Raw genomic sequence first — 27,165 nt, 5'->3', positions numbered from 1 at the left:
TACAAACTCTTTATCCATGATGTATTTTAAAAAAAATATGTATTACATGCCCTCATGTAGAAAGAACACATGATCTATGGATAGATGTGATAAAAGAGGCAATTCAAGTGAAATATATACTAAAGTAATGAGGAGAGTTGTTCATCAGTGACATCACACATCCTTGTCGCATTGCCAATGGGAGGATCTCCATAGCATTAGTGATTGCAATATTTAAATGCTCATAACTTTCTCATTTATTGTCCGATTTTTCTCAAACTTTTGTTGATCTGTTTCTTTGATTTTTCTGTTTTCACACAAGCTATCTTGTTCCAATGGTTTCATTCTCCTTTAAATTTAAAACAAGCATCGCCTAGAGAGGGCGCTATATATCCAAGATTTGAATATTAGAAATTTTCTCAGAGAAGTGCAGTTGGAAAAATATCTGACGGTCTCTACGCTTCAGTAAGACTGTCATATTAGATGATATTCGATTATCAATCACATTATTGACCCTTTACCAAAGCTATACACAGGCTTTAACATTTTTGTAATATAACACATATAGGTTGTTTTTGATTCGCAATATGGCCACCATAGAGCAAAAGTGACTGAGGTATAACATACCAGACTGATTGATTGTTCAGCTTGTTGACTGATCAAATTAAATTCAATGATCAAGTGCCGAATCTTTAAATTGTCACCACTTGATGAGATAGCAAAAAAATTAATCTTGCAAAGCCAAATAAGCAGCTTAGTAATGTCTGCATGGTGAAATACGTCATCTTGCAAGGCAGTGAAAAGAAATCACAGTGAGATAAGTTGTAGATATAATAACATATTTTGCCTTATCGACATAATAATGCTATCTAGTCAACACAGTAAGATAAATCATCCTACCTTTTGTCAAATAGACTGCACTTTAAAGCTCCTGTAAGCAAAATCTGATCTACACATATTTTGCATAATAAAGGCTTAGGGTACTACACTTACATAGCCTCATCATTCATTAAGTCCTGATTATTCCTAGCTAGTACTGACTGCCCGCATAGTCGGCTAGACCCAATTCAGTTACTATGAAAAATGATCCACCTTATAGATAAAGTAACATATCAGCCTTTCAAAATCAAACTTATCATCCTTATCCGTCTCCACGACCAGCGTGCTGAGGGACGTATTCGGGCAACCGTCGTCGATCAGCCAATCGCCTTCCGGAATCTCCACGTTGACGACGCAGTGGAGGTATTTGAGGAAGCTCCTGATCATGAAGCCGTGCGTCGAGACCAGCACGTGAGGGAGTATCCTCGCTGCCTTGTCCTCGCCTGTGAATTCAGATACAAATACCTTGGATGTAGCCCCACCTGCTGGGTTTGGTGCGGTATTGGAAGCACCGGAAGCCTCCCCTTCAGAGCTCTTTGCACTGTTTACTTTGTTGGTTTCCTGTGTTTTGACACTCTTGCACATGTCGTTGAGGAAGTCGATAAATCTTTGTAATGCCTGTCACATGAAACGAAACAAATCAATACATAACATTGTTACACGGTGCTAGCAAATAAAGAAAACCCACAAAAGTTTAGTGTCTTCTTTTATCTTGACATTTTATATTCATCTTTTCACTCTGCAATCTATCAACAATTTACATATTATACTTTTTATAGAATGAATATCAACAAGGAAATTTCCGTATACCATATTCTATACTAAAGAATAATGAAATAATCGTCAAACTTCAAAGTGTAAGCCTTTCATTCTAGGGATTCATTGATTGAATCATATGCGTGTGTGGTTGTGGGGGGGGGGTGGGCTGAATAATTGGGGTTTCAAAGAGATGGACCAGGCTGAAAATATTTATGTCTAAATAAATAGAGTAAATTTCACAGAGCAAAATGCTGAAAATTTCATCAAAATCAGATAACAAAGTTATTGAATTTTAAAGTTTAGCAATATCTTATGAACATATTCACCATGAATATTCATTAGGTGGGCTGATGATGTCACATCCCCACTTGATCTTTTGTATTTATTATGTGAAATTAGGTTTATTCAAATTTTTTTCCTCCGAAAACTAGAAAAATTGGATTGACAACTGATTTAGTGCATTAGATATTTATTGCTGCAACTTATTTCATTATAAGGGAGACAATTATTCACACAAGTATGAAATAATGGAAAAATTATGATTTTATGTAACAACAGAAAACGGAAAGTGGGGATGTGACATCATCAGCCCACCTAGAGAATATTCATGACTGTTTTTACAAAATATTGCTAAACTTTAAACTTCAATAACTTTATTATTTGTTATCCGATTTGATGAAATTTTCGGCATTTTGCTCAGTGAATTCTACTATGTATTAAGATCAAAATATTTTCAGCTCGGACCATCCCTTTAAAGCTAAGAATGTGGAGTACCTGAGGGGCTGTTTCTCCTCCTTCTACTACAAACTCTCCAACACAGTTCTGAAGAGCATGTTGATAGACATCAAATGACATTCCTTCGTAAATACCAAAGCTCTGAGGGTGGGGAAACAAAAAGAGAAAAGTAAATTACTGGTTAATAGTTATTTCACGGCACTGGTCTATTCTCGTAAATTTTCCAAAGATCGATTTATCTTTTTCATATTATAGTACTGAAGGAAATCGTTACTCTCCTTTTTTGCCAACATTCAATTCCTTTAATACTCTGTTGGTATTCTGGATGAGTTTGCATTTGAAATATTTTGAGACATATGCCAGAGTTACCTATCAAGTGTTAGTCATCATCATCATTATGACCATCATAAATATCACTATCATTATAATCACCACTATCTTCCCTGATCATCACCATTGTACATCATTATCATCATCACCATCACCACCATATCATCATCATCATCATAATCATCACCACCATCACCATCATCACCATCATCATCACCATCATTAACATCATCTTCACCACCACCACCACCACCACCACCAGCATCATCACCATCGTCGTCGTCACCATCATCATCCTTACAAATATCCTCCAAAGTCATCAGAGCCAGGTCTGAACTCTGCACATCAACCAAAGTGTTAAGTTTTTCAACATTTATGAGGGTATATGCAAGTGCATAGTCGATAGTACAATAGTAAAGTAATTTAAGTAAAGTAGATCAGTATAATGAACATTATATGAACATGAGCACTCGACCCAGGTGAGGTGAATGGGCACCCGGCAGGAGTAATTCCTTGCATGCACTGAGCGCCGGTGATGGTAGCTCGAGCTAAAGCCGGGGTAATAATAGCAGCGCTTTGTATCCTCTGGCAAAAAGCGCTTTATAAATCCAGCTATTATTATTATTATTATTTTAACTTACTCGTTCTCTGAGCCTTTCGTCCTTTACAATCTCTAGGTTTGGGTTGGGTCCTAGCTCTACCACCTTCTGGACAGTCTGCAGAATACATATGAAAATTGAAAAATAATAAATACAAAAGAACGGATAACACAAACCAAGAGCAATCTTAGAATCAAAAGCAAATTTGAATTTGAATTTAGAATTCCATTAAAATGAGAGACACAGAGGGAGAAAGACGAAAGGGGAAAAGTACAAAGGCGGGGGGGGGGGAGATTTGGCAGGTTTGGGCATGAAATAATAGGAACCAAGGCCCTAGTGGAACACTGGCAGTGCTAAACCTAACACCACCCATTCTGGGATTTGAAGGTATCACCCACGTTTGCAGTCCACAGGGGTGTGAGTGGTCACAAATAAAAGGATCTGAAAAAGCTGAAAAGTGTTGAAAATGTCTGAAATAGAAAGAGCTCCTTACTTATTGCACAGAGGAAAACCCAAAATAAGCTGAAATTAAGCTGAAAATCAAAACAAAAAAATCTGAAATCAGATAAAAATCTGAACACTCACACCCCTGAGTCCAGGAAAAATGCACCAGTAAAAATTATCTGGAACAGGGAATGATTTTCATGGTATCAATCGCAATTTGCTCCACATTTTTGACAGACTGCTATGCATAAAGTCTTTTGTATAGCATATTTTTACATAGGACTGTACACAACTTAGTTGAGAGCTTTTCTCTTATGACCAAAAATGCTATTCAAATTCAACAAAACGAGAAATTATCAAATTTTTCTGTATGGTGCACCATACGTTACCTTTGTTTCTTGGCACTTGTATTTTGAATTTTTCCCTTTTTACACAGGATTTTCTTAAGCCGGACAATCGCTAACCCTGTACTATCCTTAACCCCGTACTATTTTTTTCCTTTTCACACATGCCAAATTGTTATTGCTAACCCGGATAAGGAATGCTTGCTTTTCACACACGAAACTCGCTAACCCCGGACTAGTGGTTTTTGTCGATCATTCGTAGTACAAGTACTTCACTCGTACACTTTTACACACGCTACAATTTCCTTAACCCCGTACTATAGGTGGGGCCAAATTGCCATTTAGCCCCACCTATAGTACGGGGTTAAGCTTAGCCCACTTTCGTTTTACACATGCGATCTTAACCCCGTACTATTGCTCTTAGCACCGCAATTGGTGGGATAACCCTGCTTTTTTGCAGGGCCAAATAATCCCGTACTATAGGTGGGGTTAGCCCACTTTGCAAAAATGCTGTGTAAAAAGAAAGTGGGCTAAGCTTAACCCCGTACTATAGGTGGGGCTAAATTGCCATTTAGCCCCACCTATAGTACGGGGTTAAGGAAATTTTAGCCTGTGTAAAAAGGGTATTAGATAAAAATATGGTCAATGGTCAAATATGGTAATTTTCAAATTTCAGAGAGACCTGATAAGTTGCGGACATCATTTTCAGGTTTCCTATGTAATTACCACCTAGGCCCCTTTCCCTTTGGCAGATTATACATAGCACATAGTTAGTTTAGCAGCTTGTCCTAAAATAAAATTGAAATGTATGTTTTTGAAAAAATTATTCAAGTTATTTTTTTCAGGGTGTGTTTGAGCTAATGAAAGCACTGTTTCTACCCTACATCATAATCACAAATTGTTACCGGTTTTAATCCACATCAAGGTAGTAAGGTACACCAATAACAACATAAAATAATTGATAAATTCATAACCTTATTTAAAATATATTTTCATGCAATCTTTTCAAATTTTGCTCATCGGCATCAATACTTGTTATCTTAAAAAAATAACCTTGTTTATGGGCTGGATTTCCTGTTAATATGATGAGATTTACAAACCTGGGGGCCGTTTCATAAAGCTGTTCGTAAGATAAGAGCGACTTTAAGAACGACTGGTGAACCTTTCTTACGCGCTAAACCATCACCGATACAATATACCACTTACTGCATGAAGGGATTGACACCAGTCGTTCTTAAAGGGGAATCCAACCCAAATAAAAACTTGTTTTTATAAGGAAGAGAAATATCAGACAAGTTAATAGGTGAAAGTTTGAACAATATTGGACAAACAACAAGAAAGTTATGAATTTTTAAAAGTTGTAAATATTGGTAATCACTATACCCATGGAGACTTCAAATTGGCCGCATATGGGATGTCATAGTGATGTAAGGCAAGGACTACTCTTCCATGTACTCCAATACATATTATGGTTAAACTGTCATTTTACCCAAAAGTTTTATTTCAAAGTATATTTTTCTTACATGAGGACATACTACAATATACTACCTGGGCTATATTTAGATTACTGTCCCAGGGGAATGGGTACTTAGGAGAAAACCACAAATCCCTGATAATAAAGTACATGGCCTATGGGAAAGTTGTCCTTGCCCCTTGTCATAATTTACTTACACAGTTGCCAATTTGAAATCTACATAGTATTAGTGATCTCAATTTTAAAGCAGCTATAACTTTCTCATTGCTTGTCCGATTTCTTTCAAACTTTCACCATTCTGTTTAATTTATTTTTCTCCTTCCCATCATAACATTTTATGGCCAAGGCTGGATTCCCCTTTAAAGTCGCTCTTAACTTATGAACAGCTTTATGAAACACCCACCTGGAAACTCCTGCTCAAGTCACTTGAGAATACATAGTCAAACTTCTCGTTGGCAAGGTAAGTTGCAACGGCCTTGGCTTGATTATGCCCTTCTTTATTAAGAGGAACATCGGCCTGTCCTTGACATTTCAGCTGAGCATTCCAGTCAGTTTCACCACTATTAATAAAAAACAAAATAAATAAATCAATCAAAGATTTATAAGGGTTGTATCAAAAGGCACTGGTCAGTAATTTGACATTTTTTAAAAATGCTTTTTAGCCTTTATTCAGATAACATCACATTTATGTATACAAAAGTAATAAATAAAATATACAAAGTAAAGTGAAATACATGCCGCAATATAAGAAATGAAATATACATTATGATGATCATTTTTAAACAAAGATTATCACTACCCATAATGCAAAGAAATCCATTATTTTCACATGTATTTTCTGTATAATAATGTGGTATTGTATACTAAAAAACAAAACAAACAAACATAAAGACTTTTTTAAATTCTGAGCAAATAATAAAATTGATATATATAAAATTATAATACTTTGTTTAATAAAGATGTAAATGAGCTGTCCCATGATAAAAAAAGGAAAAAAAATTCTATCTCTGTATTTTATAATAAAATACAAAAAAGAATAGGTCTCTACGTTTATACTTAAAAAGTGTACATATAACTTGCCAAACCTACATCATGCTGCCCTCTATATGTGTTGTAGCTTAGCTAAAAAAAGAGGACAAGATTGTAACGTAAACATCAGTGAGTTGCATCCGATGACTTGAATCGAGACTGTTCGCAAGGTAAAATTCTCATTTAGATTGTTGTTTGCTTATTTCCACCGCAGTATTAAGGATCTTCGGACGGAGTATCTTGGCCGAGATTTGGAGGTAAGCATTAAAAATCATTTTCAAAACTTATTTCAACTAGGACTATATTCTTAAAATTAACGATTAAGTAGACTCTTGTAGTGAAAAAATGTAGGTTGTGCCTTTTGGCGTGTTTTAATTTATTCCCTCACATTCAATTCATGTGATGAATGAAAACGTTGAAATCCAGACCATAGTCAAATCACATGCGTTGTGCGAGGTTAGTATAGCTAACCTCGCATGCATGTGTGAGTGTGTCGGGGTGAACTTCCCCCATCTAAATTTTCCCCTGCATGCTGCGGAGCTGCTAGGCTAGCGCCTTGGCAAAGTTTCATAAAAAACATTGGTATATTTATTAGCATTGCCTGGCTTAGTATAGCCTACTCTCCAATTTTGGTAATCCTGGGTTTTAGGGGCGTAAAATATCTGTATACATTACCGGCCTCTAACTTCAGCCACAGCATCCCAGCATAGTATGGACGGCTAAAAGGGCAAATATTCAAATATGATTGAGCTGTTTTCATCAATTTTGTCTCGCAGGTTATAGCCCGGGGGGGGGGGCACTCAGTATATAATGCATAGTGGGTATGTGCCGCGGAGGGGACCCCCATTTTTACACTCAAATTTCCGTTCCAAGGCATAGCATTTTTGTCTTATTGAGAAAAAGAACAGAGAAAGCCGCTCCAAGGCATAGCATTTTCTTCTTATCGTGAAAAGCGAAGAAAGAAATCCGCTCCAAAGCTTCGCATATTTTCCGTTACGCCGTTCCGGTCGCATTGATCTGCTACAATGAGCCGCAATTTTGGTGAAAAGCGGCCGCTGAGCGATGTCCGACCATTGCCTATGTGCTAGCGCACCCGGCGCCCGTGCCGCCGTGCTAGCTGTATGCACGTATGCCCGTTCCATGGGGATGCAATTGCGCATTCAGATGCAGGCGACTCGTTCCAAGGACCCCCGTTTTCACAAACATTTGTAGTTCCGAAGCCCGTTCCGAGGACCCTCCTTTTTACAATTAGCCCGCTCCGAGGCCCCCGTTTTTTGTCTCGCCCGCGGCACACCCCCACCACTTTTTTGGTCGAGTGCCCCCCCCCCGGGGTTATAGCTGGATCTTTTCTTGAAACTTTGGCATTAGGGCAATCAAGTTTCACTGACCGAGTTGAAGGTCACATGATCAAGGTCAAAGGTCAGTTAGGCTGAAAATCTTAACAAGATAATTGTATTTTCCCCAAGAAATTTGACTACCTTTAATATCAATTTATTGCTGCTAGCCTGAACAATTAGTCAAAGGTCATCTTAATTCGAAGGGAATTGGCTTGAAGGGGGGGGGGGGGTACTTCCAAAAACCCTACATTTGAGTGGAAAGGGGATCAAATTGGCCTATATATATTGCACCTACTGGGTTTGAGGGGCATAAACTTATGTTTTTGGCTGGGGGTGGGTATAAACCATATATTTAATTGGAGAGGGGGTGAAATTGGTCTATATTAATTCCCGTATCGTACCTTCTGGGTTTTAGGGGTATAAACTATTTTTTGGCTTGAGGGGGGGTACTTCCAAGAACCCTACATTTGAGTGGAGAGGCAGAGGGGATAAAAATGACATAATATATTCCCGTATCTTACCTACTGGGTTTTAGGGGTATAAACTATTTTTTGGCTTGAGGGGGGGGGAGTACTTCCAAGAACCTTGCATTTGAGTGGAGAGAGGATCAAATTGGCATATATATTCCCGTATTGTACCTACTGGGTTTTAGGGGTATAAACTATTTTTTGGCTTGAGGGGGGGGGTACTTCCATTAAACCCCTACATTTAATTGGGGAGGGAATGAAATTAGCCTATATAATATTCCCATATTGTACCTACTGGGTTTTAGGGGTATAAACTATGTTTTTGGCTGGGGGTGGGTATAAACCACATATTTAATTGGAGAGGGGGTGAAATTGGTCTATATTTATTCCCGTATCGTACCTACTGGGTTTTAGGGGTATAAAATATTTTTTGGCTTGAGGGGGGGGGGCGTACTTCCAAGAACCCTACATTTGAGTGGAGAGGGGATAAAAATGACATAATATACTACCGTATTGTACCTACTGGGTTTTAGGGGTATAAACTATGTTTTTGGCTGGGGGTGGGTATAAAACCTATATTTAATTGGAGAGGGGATGAAATTGGTCTATATTCCCGTATCGTACCTACTGGGTTTTAGGGGTATAAACTCTTTTTTGGATTGAGGGGGGGGGGAATTCGAAGAACCCTACATTGGAGTGGAAAGGGGATCAAATTGGCCTATATATATTGCACCTACTGGGTTTTAGGGGTATAAACTATTTTTGACTTGAGGGGGGGGTACTTCCAGGAACCCTACATTTAATTGGAGAGGGGATCAACTTGGCCGGGGGGGGGGGGCACAAATTTGTTCAACCATATTTTCCCCGATCGGTAAAGGGGTAGTTCTAATTGACACTCCTTGTCTTTGCTTTATTCTTGTAACCTTATAATCTCATACGCCCCATTCAAACAGTGTGAGCGCAAAAACGCGAGTAAAATATTTTAATCGCCTGATCGAAAGGGACCTGTTAAGGACTGTTTGCAGATCGTCATGAAGACGATGCATATTTCAACGAAGGAAAACGCAAACGAGCAGCGCAAGCTGAAAATGTTTTACCTTTCGAATTCAAACAAATTATATTCTAAGCACTTTTTTAATCATAAAGTTAAGCACCATTTGAAGCACTGTGTAGGGAAATTGTGAAGTGGATATGGATTGCACTCCATAAATGATGCGAGAGCAAAGAGCGAGCTGACATTATTTATTATGTAGACCTAGGGCCTGAATATTTTATGGACATTGCGTAACCAGGGGCGGATCCAGCCTTCACCAATAGGGGGGGGGGGACCGGAATTTTTTTCATCCAAATTTTCCCTCATCGGCTGTTCGAAGTTAATTTTTGTTTGTTTCTTGTGAGGGGTAGTCTGTTATGTATATACATACATATAGCGTAGTGACTGTTGTTACTATATATTCATATAATATCATAAGCCTTATTAAGTGCGAGCAGAATTTTTTTATATGCGCTTTGATCTGATAAAAAAAATTCTGTCAACAGCAGCTTCTTATCCAAGAGGACGTTACAAATTTCCACTATCAAATAATGCGAGCGCGAAGCGCGAGCTGAAAATTTTGTCATTTTTACCTGAAGAATGGAAAACGATAGGTATATAGCTAGATAACCGATGCGAGCGTGAAGCGCAAGTTGAAAAATCGAGATTTTAATCTCAAAATTTGACACTCTATATTCATATTTTGTAAATCATGAAAAGGATGAGTAATTTGAATTTTTCCTATATTAATAATGCGAGCGCAAAGCCCGAGCAGATTTTTTTCTTCTATTTTTGATATACATTCTGATCTCATATAAAATATGTTTATATGCTTATTAGCCAGGAAGATTTTACATTCTAACTATCAAATAATGCAAGCGCGAGCTGATAATTTCGACATTCTACCTGAAGAATGGAAATTCTAAGCACCTTTTGTAATCGTGAAACGGATAAGTATATTACTAATCAATTGATGCCAGCGCGAAGCGTGAGCAGAACAATTCTGGACACTCTATTCATGTTTTGTAAATCATAAAAAGGATGAGTAATTGGAAAGTTTCCAACATTAATAATGCGAGCGCAAAGCGCGAGCAGACAGTTTTTGATATTGTGATCTGAAACTGGATAATGATTTGTATAGAGAACCTGCGTATCTGAATTTCAGATTTCGATCTAGAATTTGGGTATTCTAAATACCTTTCTTATCATGAAAATCAATAGAGCAAGCAAAGTGCGAGCTAAAAATATATGATGTTATCTGACAAAAGGGTCAAGTTAAGTTAAACTCTGTATTTCAAGCACTTTGTAGGAAGGATATGGATCACAGTTTAAAAAGAGCTGATATATTTCATTTTTTTTAGTTTGGCATAGGACTGGGACATTCTACAAGGACATTATGTCATCATATGAAAATGATGACTATCTTCCTATTTCTCTTCCTAAGCATTAAAGCGCAAAATCTAATAATATTATGGCCTGAAAACTGAACATTATTTTAAAGCACTTTCGAAAATATGAATAAGATGCATGAGTTAATATCTTTCAACAATCAATGTGAGAGAAAATCACGAGCCGAAATTTCTTATAAACTGTCATCAAATTGGGATCTTTAAGTAGTTTGTTTTAAAATTAATATTGAGATATACATAACTCACCAATCATAATGCCAGCATGCAGCGCTAGCTGATACGTTTTGACAATCCGACTGAATAGGAATCTTACGTTTTGATAACTTTGTGGAGTACAGGAAAATAATGGGTACCTGAAAAATTAAATTTTGTGAGCGCATCGCAAGCAGAAAATAATATTCAGACCATAAAACAAGAAATTTTTACAGAGCACGTTTGAAAAATAAATTTGTGAAATTTCCGAGCTGAAATATGTTTTGTATATTGACTTCAAAATTAGATATTTTAAGCTCCATATTGCGCAAGATATGTAAATCACCTCAAAGGCAATGCAAGTGCAAAGCGCGAGCGAAAATTTTATATCCCCACATGAAAGATTTTTTAATTATTTTCCAGGTCTTCCTCTCTTCTTATTTTATTCACTCATCTTCCTCATCTTATGTTTCTCTTTTTTCTCCTCTCTTTTCCCTTTTCTTACTATTTTTTCTCCCCCCCCTTTATTTTGCTCCGCCAATACGGGGGGGGGGGGGGGGGGGTGGACACCTCGGGCCCCCTAGATCCGCTTCTGACAAATAAAAGAAGACAAAACATAAATTGTTGCAGAGCACTTTTTAAAAATCAAGTTGTAAATCAAACAAAATAATGAAAATTCGATTTCCGAGCTGAAATATGTTTTATATATATTGACTTCAAATTTTGATACTTAGGCTCCGTATTAAGCAAGATATATATAAAAGTCAATGCGAACGCGAAGCGCGATCGAAAATGTTATACTGTATGGTGGCATGAAATATTTTAAAAATTATTTTCCAAGTCTTCCCTCATCATTTTATTCACCCGTCTTCCTCCTCTTATGATTCTCCTTTTTTGTCCTCTCTTTTTCCTTCTTTTTTTTCTTTCCCTTTTTTGGGGGGGTTTGCTCTCTAAATAGGGGGGCCAGGCCCTCGCCCCCGCCTGGATCCGCCGATGCTTTGCGCAACCATGTGCAAATGATGAATGTCTTCCTATTCCTCTTTCTCAGCGCGAGATGAAACTTGTCGATTTCCAATTCTTCAAAAGGGGCAAATTTGATTATTCGGAATTCATCAAAATGTTATTATGTATTTATTAATCTAATAAGAGCAAGAAGTTTGTTGATATTAAGGTTTTTTATTTTTTGTACTTTTATATAAATCAATAGGATGCATGCATTAATATAGTTTTAACAATTAATGCGAGGGCAAATCGCGAGCCGGATTTTTTACTGTCATGCAGGGGGGGGGGGGGAGGGGCACAGTGTCTACCACCTTTTGAAGCATTGAAAAGGTGCCCTTTTTACGCAATAAAAATGTCCCTTCATAAACGTGTACTATGCCCCTTTCACCTTAGGAGGAGCCTGAAAAAAACTTTCTCGTGTAAGTGCCTATTTTTTGTAAGTGCCATATCTCTTTCATAATATTATGAAGGGATTTAATCGAATTAATGAATATTGTCGTATCGTCTGCGAACTGTGTTATTTTCATCTCTCTGGTAAGCATAAACAATATCCTGAAACATCTATACATGTACCTCTGATTTCATTACTTTCTTTAATACGAATTGCTAAAATCTCTGAAAACAAAATAAACCTCTATGCTGACAATGGACACCCTTGTCTTACACCTTTATAAATATGAAATGATTCTGATAACCAACCATATGCATTGTATAGTACTCTACCTTGAGCATGTTTATGTAACATCTTAGTTCAATTTATAAACGATTCCTTAAACTTTAATGTTTTAAACAGAAATGAGTGGTTCACATTGTCGAATGCTTTTAGAAAATCTAAAAAAATGATAATGCCACAGGAACTTTTATTTATAAGATTCAATAATATCTTGAGCAAGCATAACATTTTCGGATGCCGATCTACCTTTATTATGTTTAATAAATCCACATTGATCAGTTAATAATGATGACAAAACTTTCTGTAAAGGCATCGCTAAAACCCGAGCTGCAATTTTGTAGTCGATAATGAGTAAAGATATTGGTCGTCAATTGTCCAAAGATCATTTTTATAACAGAGTAACAACTCACTCCATACAGGGGTATGGAGTGATAATCTTTGAAGGGGTGATGTCCTCGATGAAGCATCAGGAAGCCTGAGCCATCCACTTCCAAATGCTTATGCATTGACATTTCCATGATAAAAAAGAACTCTCCATATCCTAATTGGAGAAAGGTTCAGGTATGTACAGTTTATTTGCCAAAATAGAATGATATAATTTGCCATTAATACTATTTGGCATAAATATAGAATGATATTGAAATGTTTACATTAATTGATTATGACATGAATTGAAAGTGTCATGGATGGATGACCGTCAGTAACATTTTTTAAAGAAATATAACTCAATGAAGTGATTACATTTAAGCCGTCTTTTTCATTTCATTCATTTATTTATTTATTTATTCATTTTTCCAACGAAATTTATAATTTACAATTAATAAAACATAATAAAACGTCCCCGTCGTAGTGTCAGTTATGAGTTTGCAGCTAATTCTCTCATTTTGCATGAATCATAAACAATCATAGAAAAATCGTGGAATCAAGTATTCTTCTAAAAGATAAGCGTGCGATCAAAACCTCATCTTTTTATGTAATTGATTTAGTTATCAAGATTTTCATTTATTTGTATATGCACAAAGAGTCGTGCGGCTGAAAAGGCTTTTGACATGAGATTCAGAATAGGATGGAAACGTATTTTTTACATATGATGTAGGAGGACTTTTGTTATTATTCACTATAAATACTTCACTGAATATCTGTAAAATATCATTGCCAAAATTGTATATGGATATGTTGGAAATTTGGGCCACTATCAAAGAAGTACTTCTTGAAAAAGAAACATCTAAAAGAAATTAGATATTTTTTAATGGCAAACTTATTGGACTGAACGGGCAATGCTATGTGATGAAAAATTATTTCTTAAAAAAATATATATAAATTGCATCATATTGTTGATAAGGAAGGTATCATCAAATCTCATAGAAACTTTCTGAAGATGGGGTTAGATGGAAATGAAATAGATAAAGTTTACAAGGTTTTTGAAAATATTCCAGCAACACGGAAACACCTTTTGAAGAAAAACAACAACTGTGAAGTCACTGGTCTAAATCTAGAATTTATATTTACTTGTAAGATTAACAGGTAACCAAACGTGGCATCCAAGAATATATACAAGGCACTTTTAAGTATTAAATTGTAAAAATTATATGCGTTTAATAATAAAGAGAAGACATATAATTTCTCCAAAAAAGATATCTGTGCTATATTTTCAAGACCCAGAAAATGTACTCTAAGTAGTAGGATTAAAGGGTTTTTTAATTTAAAATGCTTTATGAATTACATTGTAATATACGCGAAGAAATATTTACATTTATTCCAAATTTTCTCAGATAGTGAATGTTCGTTTTGTGGGAATACTGAAGAAACTAACGAGCAACTGTTTTTTCATGTGAAAAGACGAGAGACGTATGGATAGATTGTGGTAACTTATTCACTATGTATGAAATAAAAAAATGCCAGGTGGGTGGATATACACATTGGTGTTAAGCACACTAATATAGGAAGGAACAGATAATATATCTGATCTTTGTTTACAGCAGGACTAAAAAAGACCACCAAGTCCCAACAAAATTAGAGAGAAGATATTAGAAAATGAACATGAAGAGAAAATTTTAGCAGTAACGCGGGGTAAATTATCAAACCACATTAGGAAATGGGAACATTTCCTTACAAAAGAGGCGACAGAGCTCATGAGATTATGTTTGTTCATTATGGTGTAAGTTTGTAAGTTTTATCTGATATTTGTTTGTTAAACTCATCTGGTAGTGGTACGATGCAGTGTCTTAGAATATTATTTCATGATGTGCACAATGTATACGAGTTTAAGAAATTTGTTAGAATTATTATTTACAATTCTAACTTTGTAAACTGCATTGTATGAAATTTGATTTGAGAGAAAAACAATAAAACATCTTTACAAAAGAGCAGAACCAGCTTTCGCCAACAGGACGGTAAGGAAGTGAAAAACGTATTTTTGAAATCAATCTTTTCCCCCTACAAGGCGAAAAGTGCTGCTTCTTCTTTGAAGGTAAAAGACAAAAATTATCAGTAGGTATACAATACGGTGATATACTGTATAGGCCAATTTGATCCCCTCTCATCTAACATTAGACTGTAATCACCCCCGTTGCCCCCCCAAAAAGAATATGTTTATACCCCTTTAAACGCAGTAAGACTAATAGAGTAATATATATATAGGCCAATTTCATCCCGTTTCCAATGTAGGGTTCTTGGAAATACTCCCCCCCCCTTAAGCCAAAAAAATAGTTTATACCCCTAAAACCCAGTAGGTACAATACGGGAATATTATATAGACCAATTTCATTCCCTCTCCAATTAAATAAAGGGTTTATACCCCCAAGCAATAAAATAGTTTATACCCTAAAACCCAGTAGGTACAATATGGGAATATTATATAGGCCAATTTCATTCCCTCCCCAATTAAATGTAGGGGTTTAATGGAAGTACCCCCCCCCTCAAGCCAACAAATAGTTTATACCCCTAAAACCCAGTAGGTACAATATGGGAATATATATATGCCAATTTCATCCTCTCTCCAATCAAATGTAAGGTTCTTGGAAGTACCCACCCCTTCAATCCAGAACATAATTTATACCCCTAAAACCCAGTAGGTGCAATATATATAGGCCAATTTGATCCCCTTTCCACTCAAATGTAGGGTTCTTGGAATTCCCCCCCCCCCCTCAAGCCAACAAATAGTTTATACCCCTAAAACCCAGTAGGTACAATATGGGAATATATATATGCCAATTTCATCCTCTCTCCAATCAAATGTAAGGTTCTTGGAAGTACCCACCCCCTTCAATCCAACATAATTTATACCCCTAAAACCAGTAGGTGCAATATATATAGGCCAATTTGATCCCCTTTCCACTCAAATGTAGGGTTCTTGGAATTCCCCCCCCCCCAAGCCAAAAAATAGTTTATACCCCTAAAACCCAGTAGGTACAATTCGGGAATATATATAGACCAATTTCATCCTCTCTCCAATCAAATGTAAGGTTCTTGGAAGTACCCCCCCCTCAAGCCAAAAAATAGTTTATACCCCTCAAACCCAGTAGGTGCAATATATATATGCCAATTTCATCCTCTCTCCAATCAAATGTAAGGTTCTTGGAAGTACCCCCCCCCCCTCAAGCCAAAAAATAGTTTATACCCCTAAAACCCAGTAGGTACAATTCGGGAATATATATAGACCAATTTCATCCTCTCTCCAATCAAATGTAAGGTTCTTGGAAGTACCCCCCCCCCCTCAAGCCAAAAAATAGTTTATACCCCTCAAACCCAGTAGGTGCAATATATATATGCCAATTTCATCCTCTCTCCAATCAAATGTAAGGTTCTTGGAAGTACCCCCCCCCCTCAAGCCAAAAAATAGTTTATACCCCTAAAACCCAGTAGGTACAATACGGTAGTATATTATGTCATTTTTATCCCCTCTCCACTCAAATGTAGGGTTCTTGGAAGTACGCCCCCCCCCCAAGCCAAAAAATAGTTTATACCCTAAAACCCAGTAGGTACAATATGGGAATATTATATAGGCCAATTTCATTCCCTCCCCAATTAAATGTAGGGGTTTAATGGAAGTACCCCCCCCCTCAAGCCAACAAATAGTTTATACCCCTAAAACCCAGTAGGTACAATATGGGAATATATATATGCCAATTTCATCCTCTCTCCAATCAAATGTAAGGTTCTTGGAAGTACCCACCCCCTTCAATCCAGAACATAATTTATACCCCTAAAACCCAGTAGGTGCAATATATATAGGCCAATTTGATCCCCTTTCCACTCAAATGTAGGGTTCTTGGAATTCCCCCCCCCCTCAAGCCAACAAATAGTTTATACCCCTAAAACCCAGTAGGTACAATATGGGAATATATATATGCCAATTTCATCCTCTCTCCAATCAAATGTAAGGTTCTTGGAAGTACCCACCCCCTTCAATCCAAAACATAATTTATACCCCTAAAACCCAGTAGGTGCAATATATATAGGCCAATTTGATCCCCTTTCCACTCAAATGTAGGGTTCTTGGATTTCCCCCCCCCAAGCCAAAAAATAGTTTATACCCCTAAAACCCAGTAGGTACAATTCGGGAATATATATAGACCAATTTCATCCTCTCTCCAATCAAATGTAAGGTTCTTGGAAGTACCCCCCCCCCTCAAGCCAAAACATAGTTTATACCCCTAAAACCCAGTAGGTGCAATATATATATGCCAATTTGATCCTCTCTCCACTCAAATGTAAGGTTCTTGGAAGTACCCCCCCCCCCTCAAGCCAAAAAATAGTTTATACCCCTAAAAACCCAGTAGGTACAATATATATAGACCAATTTGACCCCCTCTCCAATTAAATATATGGTTTATACCCACCCCCAGCCAAAAACAGTTTATACCCCTAAAACCCAGTAGGTACAATATGGGAATATTATATAGACCAAGTTCATTCCCTCCCCAATTAAATGTAGGGGTTTAATGGAAGTACCCCCCCCCCTCAAGCCAACAAATAGTTTATACCCCTAAAACCCAGTAGGTACAATATGGGAATATATATATGCCAATTTCATCCTCTCTCCAATCAAATGTAAGGTTCTTGGAAGTACTACCCCCCAAGCTAAAAAATAGTTTATACCCCTAAAACCCAGTAGGTACAATATATATAGACCAATTTGACCCCCTCTCCAATTAAATATATGGTTTATACCCACCCCCAGCCAAAAACATAGTTTATACCCCTAAAACCCAGTAGGTACAATACGGGAATATATATAGGCCAATTTCATCCTCTCTCCAATCAAATGTAAGGTTCTTGGAAGTACTACCCCCAAGCCAAAAAATAGTTTATACCCCTAAAACCCAGTAGGTACAATATATATAGACCAATTTGACCCCCTCTCCAATTAAATATATGGTTTATACCACCCCCAGCCAAAAACAGTTTATACTCCTAAAACCCAGTAGGTACAATATGGGAATATATATATGCCAATTTGATCCTCTCTCCAATCAAATGTAAGGTTCTTGGAAGTACCCACCCCTTCAATCCAAAACATAGTTTATGCCCCTCAAACCCAGTAGGTGCAATATATATATGCCAATTTGATCCTCTCTCCACTCAAATGTAAGGTTCTTGGAAGTACCCCCCCCCTCAAGCCAAAACATAATTTATACCCCTAAAACCCAGTAGGTAAGATACGGGAATATATTATGTCATTTTTATCCCCTCTGCCTCTCCACTCAAATGTAGGGTTCTTGGAAGTACCCCCCCCCTTCAAGCCAAAAAATAGTTTATACCCCTAAAACCCAGTAGGTACGATACGGGAATAAATATAGACCAATTTCACCCCCTCTCAAATTAAATATAGGCCCTATGGTTTATACCCACCCCCAGCCAAAAACATAGTTTATGCCCCTCAAACCCAGTAGGTGCAATATATATAGGCCAATTTGATCCCCTTTCCACTCAAATGTAGGGTTTTTGGAAGTACCCCCTGTGGTGATAACTGATAAAGGTCTGCAAGCGTAGACTATACTTTGTTATTACACGTGACTACTTGCATGGAGAAAGTTATGGCTGCTGTCAAGATGACGCAGTAGTGATCATTGTTGTTGCATCTCACCTAATAAATGTCTGTTGTAAATACGTTTAAAGAACTGCCTACTGGACTTTTGATTTATATAACTTAAGTTCCAACCATGGTGTCAGATCCTGCATTATTATGCTGAGTAACCCACCGAGCTTTGAGATGGAGGAATCATTGAAATCAGGCCAGTTCATTCCATTTTCTCCCTAACCCCCGTGAGGAGAGAGATGGTGAAAGACAAAGAGCTTATTGTATTGTGTATCAGTGAATGACCATTGCTGTATGTGTGATGTTATGTCCATAGTAGTTGGCTATGTCGTTGTATGGATTTGGAGTGCATGAATGTGCCTGGCCAAATTCCAGTATGACGGACAGTTAGCGTGACGTTTATGGGACATGAACATTCTATCTCAGTGAGAGTAGTAATAATTGAGCAAACATAAATGTTGAAAAGATACAAATACTTGCTAATTATTATACTGTTCATGAGAATATGCACAAGTGATATTGGTATGTTAAAGTTACTAAACTAGAAAGTAAGACAAAGTTACTAACATTAACGATACACAGAAACAAAGACAACAACAGACAAAATGACAAATCTAAGTCAACCTCCTCCACTTGACTTAAAGGGAAATATTTCCGAGAATTGGAAAAGATTCAAACAAAAGTTCACTCTATACAATGTTGCCTCAGGAATGTCAGAAAAAGATGACAAGTCACAAACATCAATGCTTCTACACGTAATTGGTGATGCTGCCTTGGAATTGTATAATACGTTTGTATTTGCCGAGGATGAGAGCATGAAGCTTGAGAAAAAGTTGGACAAATTTGAGGAATATTGCATGCCAAAACGTAATCTAACGTATGAGAGACATAGATTTTTCACAAGATCACAATTAGAGCATGAGAGTGTTGATCAGTATGCAACTGAATTGCGAAGTCGTGCACAGTCGTGTGAGTTTTCTTCGTTGAAAGAGAGTCTTATACGGGACAGAATTATCTGTGGTATCTTAGATGATGGTCTAAGAGAGCATTTGTTGAGGCTAGATGATCTCACATTGGATAAAACGTTGCAAGTTTGTCGGGTGGCTGAACAAACTCGAACGCAGGCCCAAGCGTTGAGTTCCACCAGGGAAAATGCCTCAATTCCGGTTGATTCTCTCAGCAAGATTAAGAAATCTGATAAAAAGTCAAACCAAACAAGACAAACAAAACAAACAAAACCTCAAGATCGTACTAACAATAAAACATGTACAAGATGTGGTAATAGACATACCAAAGAAAAATGTCCTGCACAAGGTAAAACATGTAAAAAGTGCGGTAAGCAAAATCATTTTGCTAAGTGTTGTCGTACCCCAGTAGCAAAAGTCAATGAATTGCAACACTTGAAGGTAGATTCAGATGGTTTCATGATTTGTTCAGTTGATTCACAGGAACATGAATCAAAGGAAGAGTGGAAAGTCAATTTGAGAGTCAATAATGAGCTAGTTGAGTTCAAGATAGATACTGGAGCTCAAGCTAACACTCTCCCTGAAACAATCTATCACAAACTGAAACCAAAACCAAAACTACAAAAAGCCAAAGTAAAGTTAACAGGTTACTATGAGACTAACATTCCAGTAAAAGGTCGTTGTTATGTCCAAATGGAGTACAAAGGAATTAAACACAGTGTTCAATGTTTCATCATTCCTGGAAATCGTCAACCATTGCTAGGTCTCAGAACGAGTGAAGACTTGTATCTAGTAAAACGCGTATATCATGTTGATAAACAAACAGAGATAAAAACAGGCAAAACTGTAGTGCAAGATTATGACAATGTATTTGTAGGATTAGGATGTCTTCCAGGCAAACATCACATTACATTGAAAGACAATGCACAACCAGTTCAACATGCATGTCGCAAAGTTCCATTTCCACTTCAAAACAAACTAAAAGAGGAACTAGATAAGATGGAAAACATGAATGTAATCAAACAGGTTGATGAACCGACAGATTGGGTGTCTTCTCTTGTTGTAGTCAAGAAAAAGAATGGTCAACTCAGAGTCTGTCTAGATCCACGTGATCTTAATCGAGCAATCAAACGAGAACACTATAAATTGCCTTCTAGAGCTGAAATATCCTCTCAGTTTGCTGTAGCCAAGTATTTCAGTAAATTAGATGCATCAAGTGGTTTTTGGCAAATCCAACTAGATGAAGATAGTTCCAAGCTTTGTACATTTATCACTCCGTATGGAAGATATAGATTCTTGAGACTACCTTTTGGTATCTGCAGTGCTCCTGAAGTATTTCACAAGATAATACATAACTTGTTCGCAGATATACCTGGTGTCAATACCATGATGGATGACATAGTGGTATGGGGAAGCACTCAAGAAGAGCATGACGATCGTCTGAGAAAAGTTCTAGACATCGCACAAAAATCAAACCTGAAACTCAATCGAGACAAGTGTGAGTTCAATGTGAACCAGATGACTTTCATTGGTGACTTAATCAGCCAAGATGGAGTCAGACCAGATCCTAAAAAGGTGGCTGCCATCAGAAACATGGCAAGACCAACCTGTAAACAGGACATACAAAGGTTCTTGGGGATGATAAACTACCAAGCAAAATTCATTCCAAACCTATCAACAAGGTCAGCACCTCTACGTATTTTGCTTGACAAGAAAGTAGAGTGGATGTGGGAAAATGAACAAGAAAAAGCATGGTGCGAGTTGAAAGAAGCTCTAATGAGTCAACCAGTGCTTCATTTCTATGACTGCACAAAACCCACAAAGATATCAGCTGATGCTTCAAAAAATGGACTAGGAGCAGTTCTCCTACAGCAACATGAACAAAATTGGCATCCAATAGCTTACGCATCAAGAGCTATGACTGATGCAGAAACACGTTACGCTCAGATAGAAAAAGAACTCTTAGCTATCACTTACGGATGTGAAAAATTTCATCAATATATCTATGGTCAAAAGATAGAAGTTGAAACAGATCACAAGCCACTTATCCCATTGTTTGTTAAGTCATTGGCAGATTGTCCTTTACGCATTCAAAGATTACTAATCAGAGTACAGAGATATGATCTCAAAGTGTCATATACACCTGGAAAGTACATGTTCACTGCCGATACACTGTCAAGAGCAGTAGATCCAAAAGCAGAATTGAATGTTGAAACTGAAGAAGATATCAGAGTCTATGTAGATATGATAATACAAGCAATGCCAGTAACATCAAACAAAAGACAAGAAATTGTTGAAGAGACCAAAAACGATGTAGAGCTTCAAGAGTTGCTAGCCACCATCAGAAATGGTTGGCCAGAAAGTAAGCAACAATGTCCAGCTAGAATAAAACAGTACTGGAACATTAGAAGTGAACTCTCTGAAGCAGATGGAATCATATTCAAAGGTTCTAGAATAGTAATTCCAACTTCCATGAGACGATACATACTAAACCAAGTACACGAAGGTCACTTAGGCATTGAGAAATGTAAGAAACGTGCTAGGGAAGTAATCTATTGGCCAAGAATCAATGCAGACATCACTGAAATGGTCCAAAATTGTACTTCATGCCTAATGTACAAACCAAAACAACAGGCTGAAAGCCTAAATCCTCATGCAGTGCCTAATCGTCCTTGGGAAAAAATTGCAGTAGATCTATTCACTTTGAACAAAAGAGAATATATGGTTGTCGTCGACTACTACTCACAATTCATTGAAGTATGTACTTTGACTTCAACTACAAGCAAGGCCGTGATTAATCACATGAAAGCAATATTTGCTCGTCATGGTACACCATGTGAACTGATGTCGGATAATGGTCCTCAATTTGCAAGCCAAGAATTCAAAAGCTTTGCAAAAGAATGGGATTTTCACCATACCACATCGAGTCCACATTATCCACAATCAAATGGCCTCGCAGAAAATGCTGTGAAGATTGTCAAAAATCTCATACTGAAGTCACAACACAGTGGACAAGATATCCACAGAGCTTTACAAGTCTATCGAAGTTCACCAATAGCATGCGGAAAATCTCCAGCAGAACTTCTGTACAATCGTCAGATTAGGTCAAACCTTCCCATGCTTGATACTTTGCTCAACAACCAACAGATTGATACTAAATCTGTGAGGGGAAGAAAGGATGAGCAGAAGGTGAAACAAAAAGAGCGATTCGATAAACATGCTCATGACTTGCCAAAGCTAAAACCTGGAGATCATGTGATACTCCAAGACATGAAAACTAATACCTGGTCACAACATGGTATCATAAAATCTGTCAATAATCATAACAGATCATACCAAATCGAAACAGCCACAGGCGAGATACGTCGCAGAAACAGACGTCACCTCAGGCCAGATCCCAGACACCAAGCCCAGTCTATTCCATTACCAACACAGGATGACTTCGAGCTAGATGACAGCGCAGAAGCGGAACCAGCATCTGATGTTCGCGCATCTTCGTCACCATCCCGAACAACCAGAAGCGGACGAGTCGTTAAACCGCCAGATCGTTTAAACTTGTAAATGGATGGAAAGCGAACTAAACAGAAAAACTTTCGCGTTTCGTTTTGTAAATAGCCACATGAGTTCAAAAATAACTTTGAAACTGTAAATGGTTTGAACTCTAATACAACCCCATGATAACTGCATGATTGCATGTGCATGATATAAATTTGCATGTTAAAGTTAATCAGCAATACGGGATTGAATTTATCGCTATCACAAAACTCAACTCAACAGATGTCTCTACCGGTTCAACGAATTGTCGCATCATACAAACAGCAAAAATGAAATATATATGAACTGTAATGTTGCATGTTAAAATATTTGACAGCGACAGTACTCCAGCTTTAAGGGGCAGAATAATCCCCTAGTACTGTTGTAAGTGTACAGGTAGTCCACCCTGTCACTCTGTAGTTTAAGAAGTATTATATATGTGTATATAAACCTCTTTAAAGAAAGGGAGGTGTGGTGATAACTGATAAAGGTCTGCAAGCGTAGACTATACTTTGTTATTACACGTGACTACTTGCATGGAGAAAGTTATGGCTGCTGTCAAGATGACGCAGTAGTGATCATTGTTGTTGCATCTCACCTAATAAATGTCTGTTGTAAATACGTTTAAAGAACTGCCTACTGGACTTTTGATTTATATAACTTAAGTTCCAACCACCCCCCCCCCCTTCAAGCCAATTCCCTTCGAATTAAGATGACCTTTGACCTAATTGTTCAGGCTAGCAGCAATAAATTGATATTAAAGGTAGTCAAATTTCTTGGGGAAAATACAATTATCTTGTTAAGATTTTCAGCCTAACTGACCTTTGACCTTGATCATGTGACCTTCAACTCGGTCAGTGAAACTTGATTGCCCTAATGCCAAAGTTTCAAGAAAAGATCCAGTCATCCAGCAACCTGCGAGACAAAATTGATGAAAACAGCTCAATCATATTTGAATATTTGCCCTTTTAGCCGTCCATACTATGCTGGGATGCTGTGGCTGAAGTTAGAGGCCGGTAATGTATACAGATATTTTACGCCCCTAAAACCCAGGATTACCCCTATTTTAGTGGAGGAAGGCCTAGATCTAACTTAAAAACTTTGACAAGAAAATCAATTCTAATACCCTGAATCACAGAAACGTGAAAAAACGTGTTCACTTGCGTGCATAATGAAATCGCACGCATCGGTATGGGAATGGAAATCCTCCAAATAATTCAACAAACATAATTTTCAGTTCCTGGGACTAGGTTAGATTTTCGTTAGCGCTCTTCTTCCCCGGTCTTCTTCAATCTTGCCTTGGTTCAATTCATCTATTTCAGGCTATTCAACTCCAAAATAAGGGGGAAATTTTGAAAAATAAATGTATTTCGCACTTACTGCCTTAGAAACGTCAGCATAAACCTCATCTTGAAGGGAATTTATAGAGCTAGCGACGCAAAATAAATTTAACATTTAATCTCACAAATGAATTGCGCTGAAACGGACGACTAATATTTAGGCCCGAATATTCATTAAGGTGTCTCGGAACGTTCGCAAGACAATTTCAACGAGGAAGTTTTTTTTCTTCATATTTTTAATTTTTTTTATGGGGGGGGTAGTTTTTTCTCTAAGAGGCCCCTTACTAAATTAACGACCAGATTATCATCCCGTAAAAAATAACAGAATAAAAGAAGGTATTCATTTAAATGATATATCAAGAACCAGCAAAAAGTGGTTTCAGTCTTTATGAAAATTCAATTTTTATTCCTCGCAGACTCGGATTGATGATCAAGTCGGGCGCGGTTTTAGACTGATTTTTTTAAATATTTCTATATTATGCATTAGGGCCTGATGGGTAGATTATAGGGTATTTCATATGGGGGGGGGGTAGGACGTTCTGGCTATCAGGAAATGGGTTTGTGTTGTATACTCTATCGATCCAGACTTTGATCGTAAAAAATGGTATAATAGAATTTGGCAGGAGATGGGGTATTAATGTCAATGACACCCCTTAAAACTATTACGAGGGACCAGAGATAAAATGTCTGATTGAAGTGAAACCTAGAATTTGGAGCACAGTGACTTCCAAATAAATGTACGTTTGCAACATCTTTAAATTACTGAATGGGATACACTTCATAAGCTGCACGATCACTACCATACGACACAAACGTTTTACACAATAGCTTATTGTAGACTAATATAGAGACAAATCATTATGCTGCTATATCTTGGGGCGGCGGACAGGGGGCAATCACCATGAAACTTGTGGGAATCTGGCAAACATCATCGAATTGCCTTGCCCATATGACAAAATATGAAAAATTTAAGAACCCATCGCAAAATATGTGTTTGAAAAAACATCTGTAAGCGCTACAAATTAAGCCATCAAACTTGACATATAAAATTGTACATTTTTTGATGTGTTTCACGTGCAAAATTATGGACTAAAATTGTCTTTACCCCCTCTCGCCATCCGGAACATGCACTTCCGACTCTAACTATATGTTTGAAATAGGTTTAGCCTTAATGTCAGGGAGCACAGGCCTATATAGCGACAGAGCCTTTTTAATTAATTAATTAATTTATTTATCTATCTATCCATCCATCCATCCATCCATCCATTCATTCATTCATTCATTCATTCATTTATTTATTTATTCTTTTATTTATTTATTCATTATTATTATTATTTTTTTTGTGCCGGGGCTTCAGTCCCCAAAGCCTCCCCCATAAAACAGCGCCTGGTTCAAGTGCTGGATCGAAAAGGATCAAAGGTGTGAAAGGACAAGTTCACAACAACAAACAGTTCATTTGAATAAAAAGAGAAAAGTCCAACAATTTATCATATCACCGAAAATTTCATCGAAATTCGATTTCAAATAAAAAAGTTATGACATTTTTAAGTTTCACTCAGTTGATGAATAAAAAGAGAAAAGTCCAACAATTTATTATATCACCGAAAATTTCATCGAAATTCGATTTAAAATAAAAAAAGTTATGACATTTTTAAGTTTCACTCACTTGATAAAATAATAGTTATACACATCTTGGTCGGTATGCAAATGAAGTAATATTTGACATCACTCATTCACTAGTTCTTTTGTATTGTATTACATGAAATATTCAAAGTTTTATTTCTCCCTGAACATGTGATACTAATTGGTTAACATTTTATGGTTCAGTCAAGTTGGTCCTATATAATTGTCAGATCTGTAAAAAGTGAAATATTGCATAATTCATTTGCATAAGACTAAATTGTGCATTTAACTAGTTTTTTGAAAAAAAGCGAAATTTTCACATGATCATAACTTTCTCATTTTACATCCGATTTTGATGAAATTTTCAGCGTTACGTTTGTCTAATTCCGCAATTCCGTAAACAGCTTCGAATTGAATAGGCCCATCCCAGTGGCGTACAGATGGGGGTGAGGTTTGCTTGGGGGCCTTTGGGGCGCTGCCCCCCCAAAAAAAAAATCACGACCAAGAAAAAGAGAAAATGGAAGAAAAGGAACTGAGAGAGAAGGGTGAAATAGTACTTTCAGAATATTATGTCAAAATCTATCACATAATTGGATTTTTGTAATAAAAAAATTCGAAATTTTTGCTCGCTCCCTTAGCTTGCAACTTTTTATGAATTTTGCCCGATGCACCATATCTGCGCCCCCTTAAAGTTTTGGTAAATTGCCAATTCGTCCACTAGTTTCCAACTCGTCCACTCACCACATGGTCTACCTTAAAGGGGAATGAAACCTTTGGAACAAATAGGCTTGTGTAGAAACAGAAAAATCAAAGAATAAGAATAAAAAAAGTTTGAGAAAAATCGGACAAATAATGAGAAAGTTATGAGCATTTGAATATTGCAATCACTAATGCTATGGAGATCCTCCCATTGGCAATGCGACAAGGATGTGTGATGTCACTGATGAACAACTTTCCCTTTGGTGGACTATAAAATAC

At 37.2% G+C, this 27,165-nt stretch overlaps 1 protein-coding gene across 1 annotated transcript; it reads right to left on the bottom strand.

Moving 5' to 3' along the window:
* Positions 1 to 457: 457 nt before the first annotated feature.
* LOC121405837 (fructose-2,6-bisphosphatase TIGAR-like) lies at positions 458 to 24,708 on the bottom strand. Its single transcript, XM_041596805.1, has 5 exons — positions 24,605 to 24,708; positions 5,947 to 6,103; positions 3,324 to 3,398; positions 2,392 to 2,493; positions 458 to 1,476 (listed from the first exon to the last, which is right to left on the bottom strand). Exons 1-5 carry the CDS (start codon positions 24,631 to 24,633, stop codon positions 1,054 to 1,056), a joined length of 786 nt encoding a protein of 261 aa, XP_041452739.1. The 5' UTR covers positions 24,634 to 24,708; the 3' UTR covers positions 458 to 1,053.
* Positions 24,709 to 27,165: the final 2,457 nt, after the last annotated feature.

Source organism: Lytechinus variegatus, chromosome 19 (genome assembly GCF_018143015.1).
Source record: "Lytechinus variegatus isolate NC3 chromosome 19, Lvar_3.0, whole genome shotgun sequence".
In the NCBI taxonomy this organism is placed as follows: domain Eukaryota; kingdom Metazoa; phylum Echinodermata; class Echinoidea; order Temnopleuroida; family Toxopneustidae; genus Lytechinus; species Lytechinus variegatus.
This window is presented reverse-complemented; position numbering and strand designations above follow the sequence as displayed.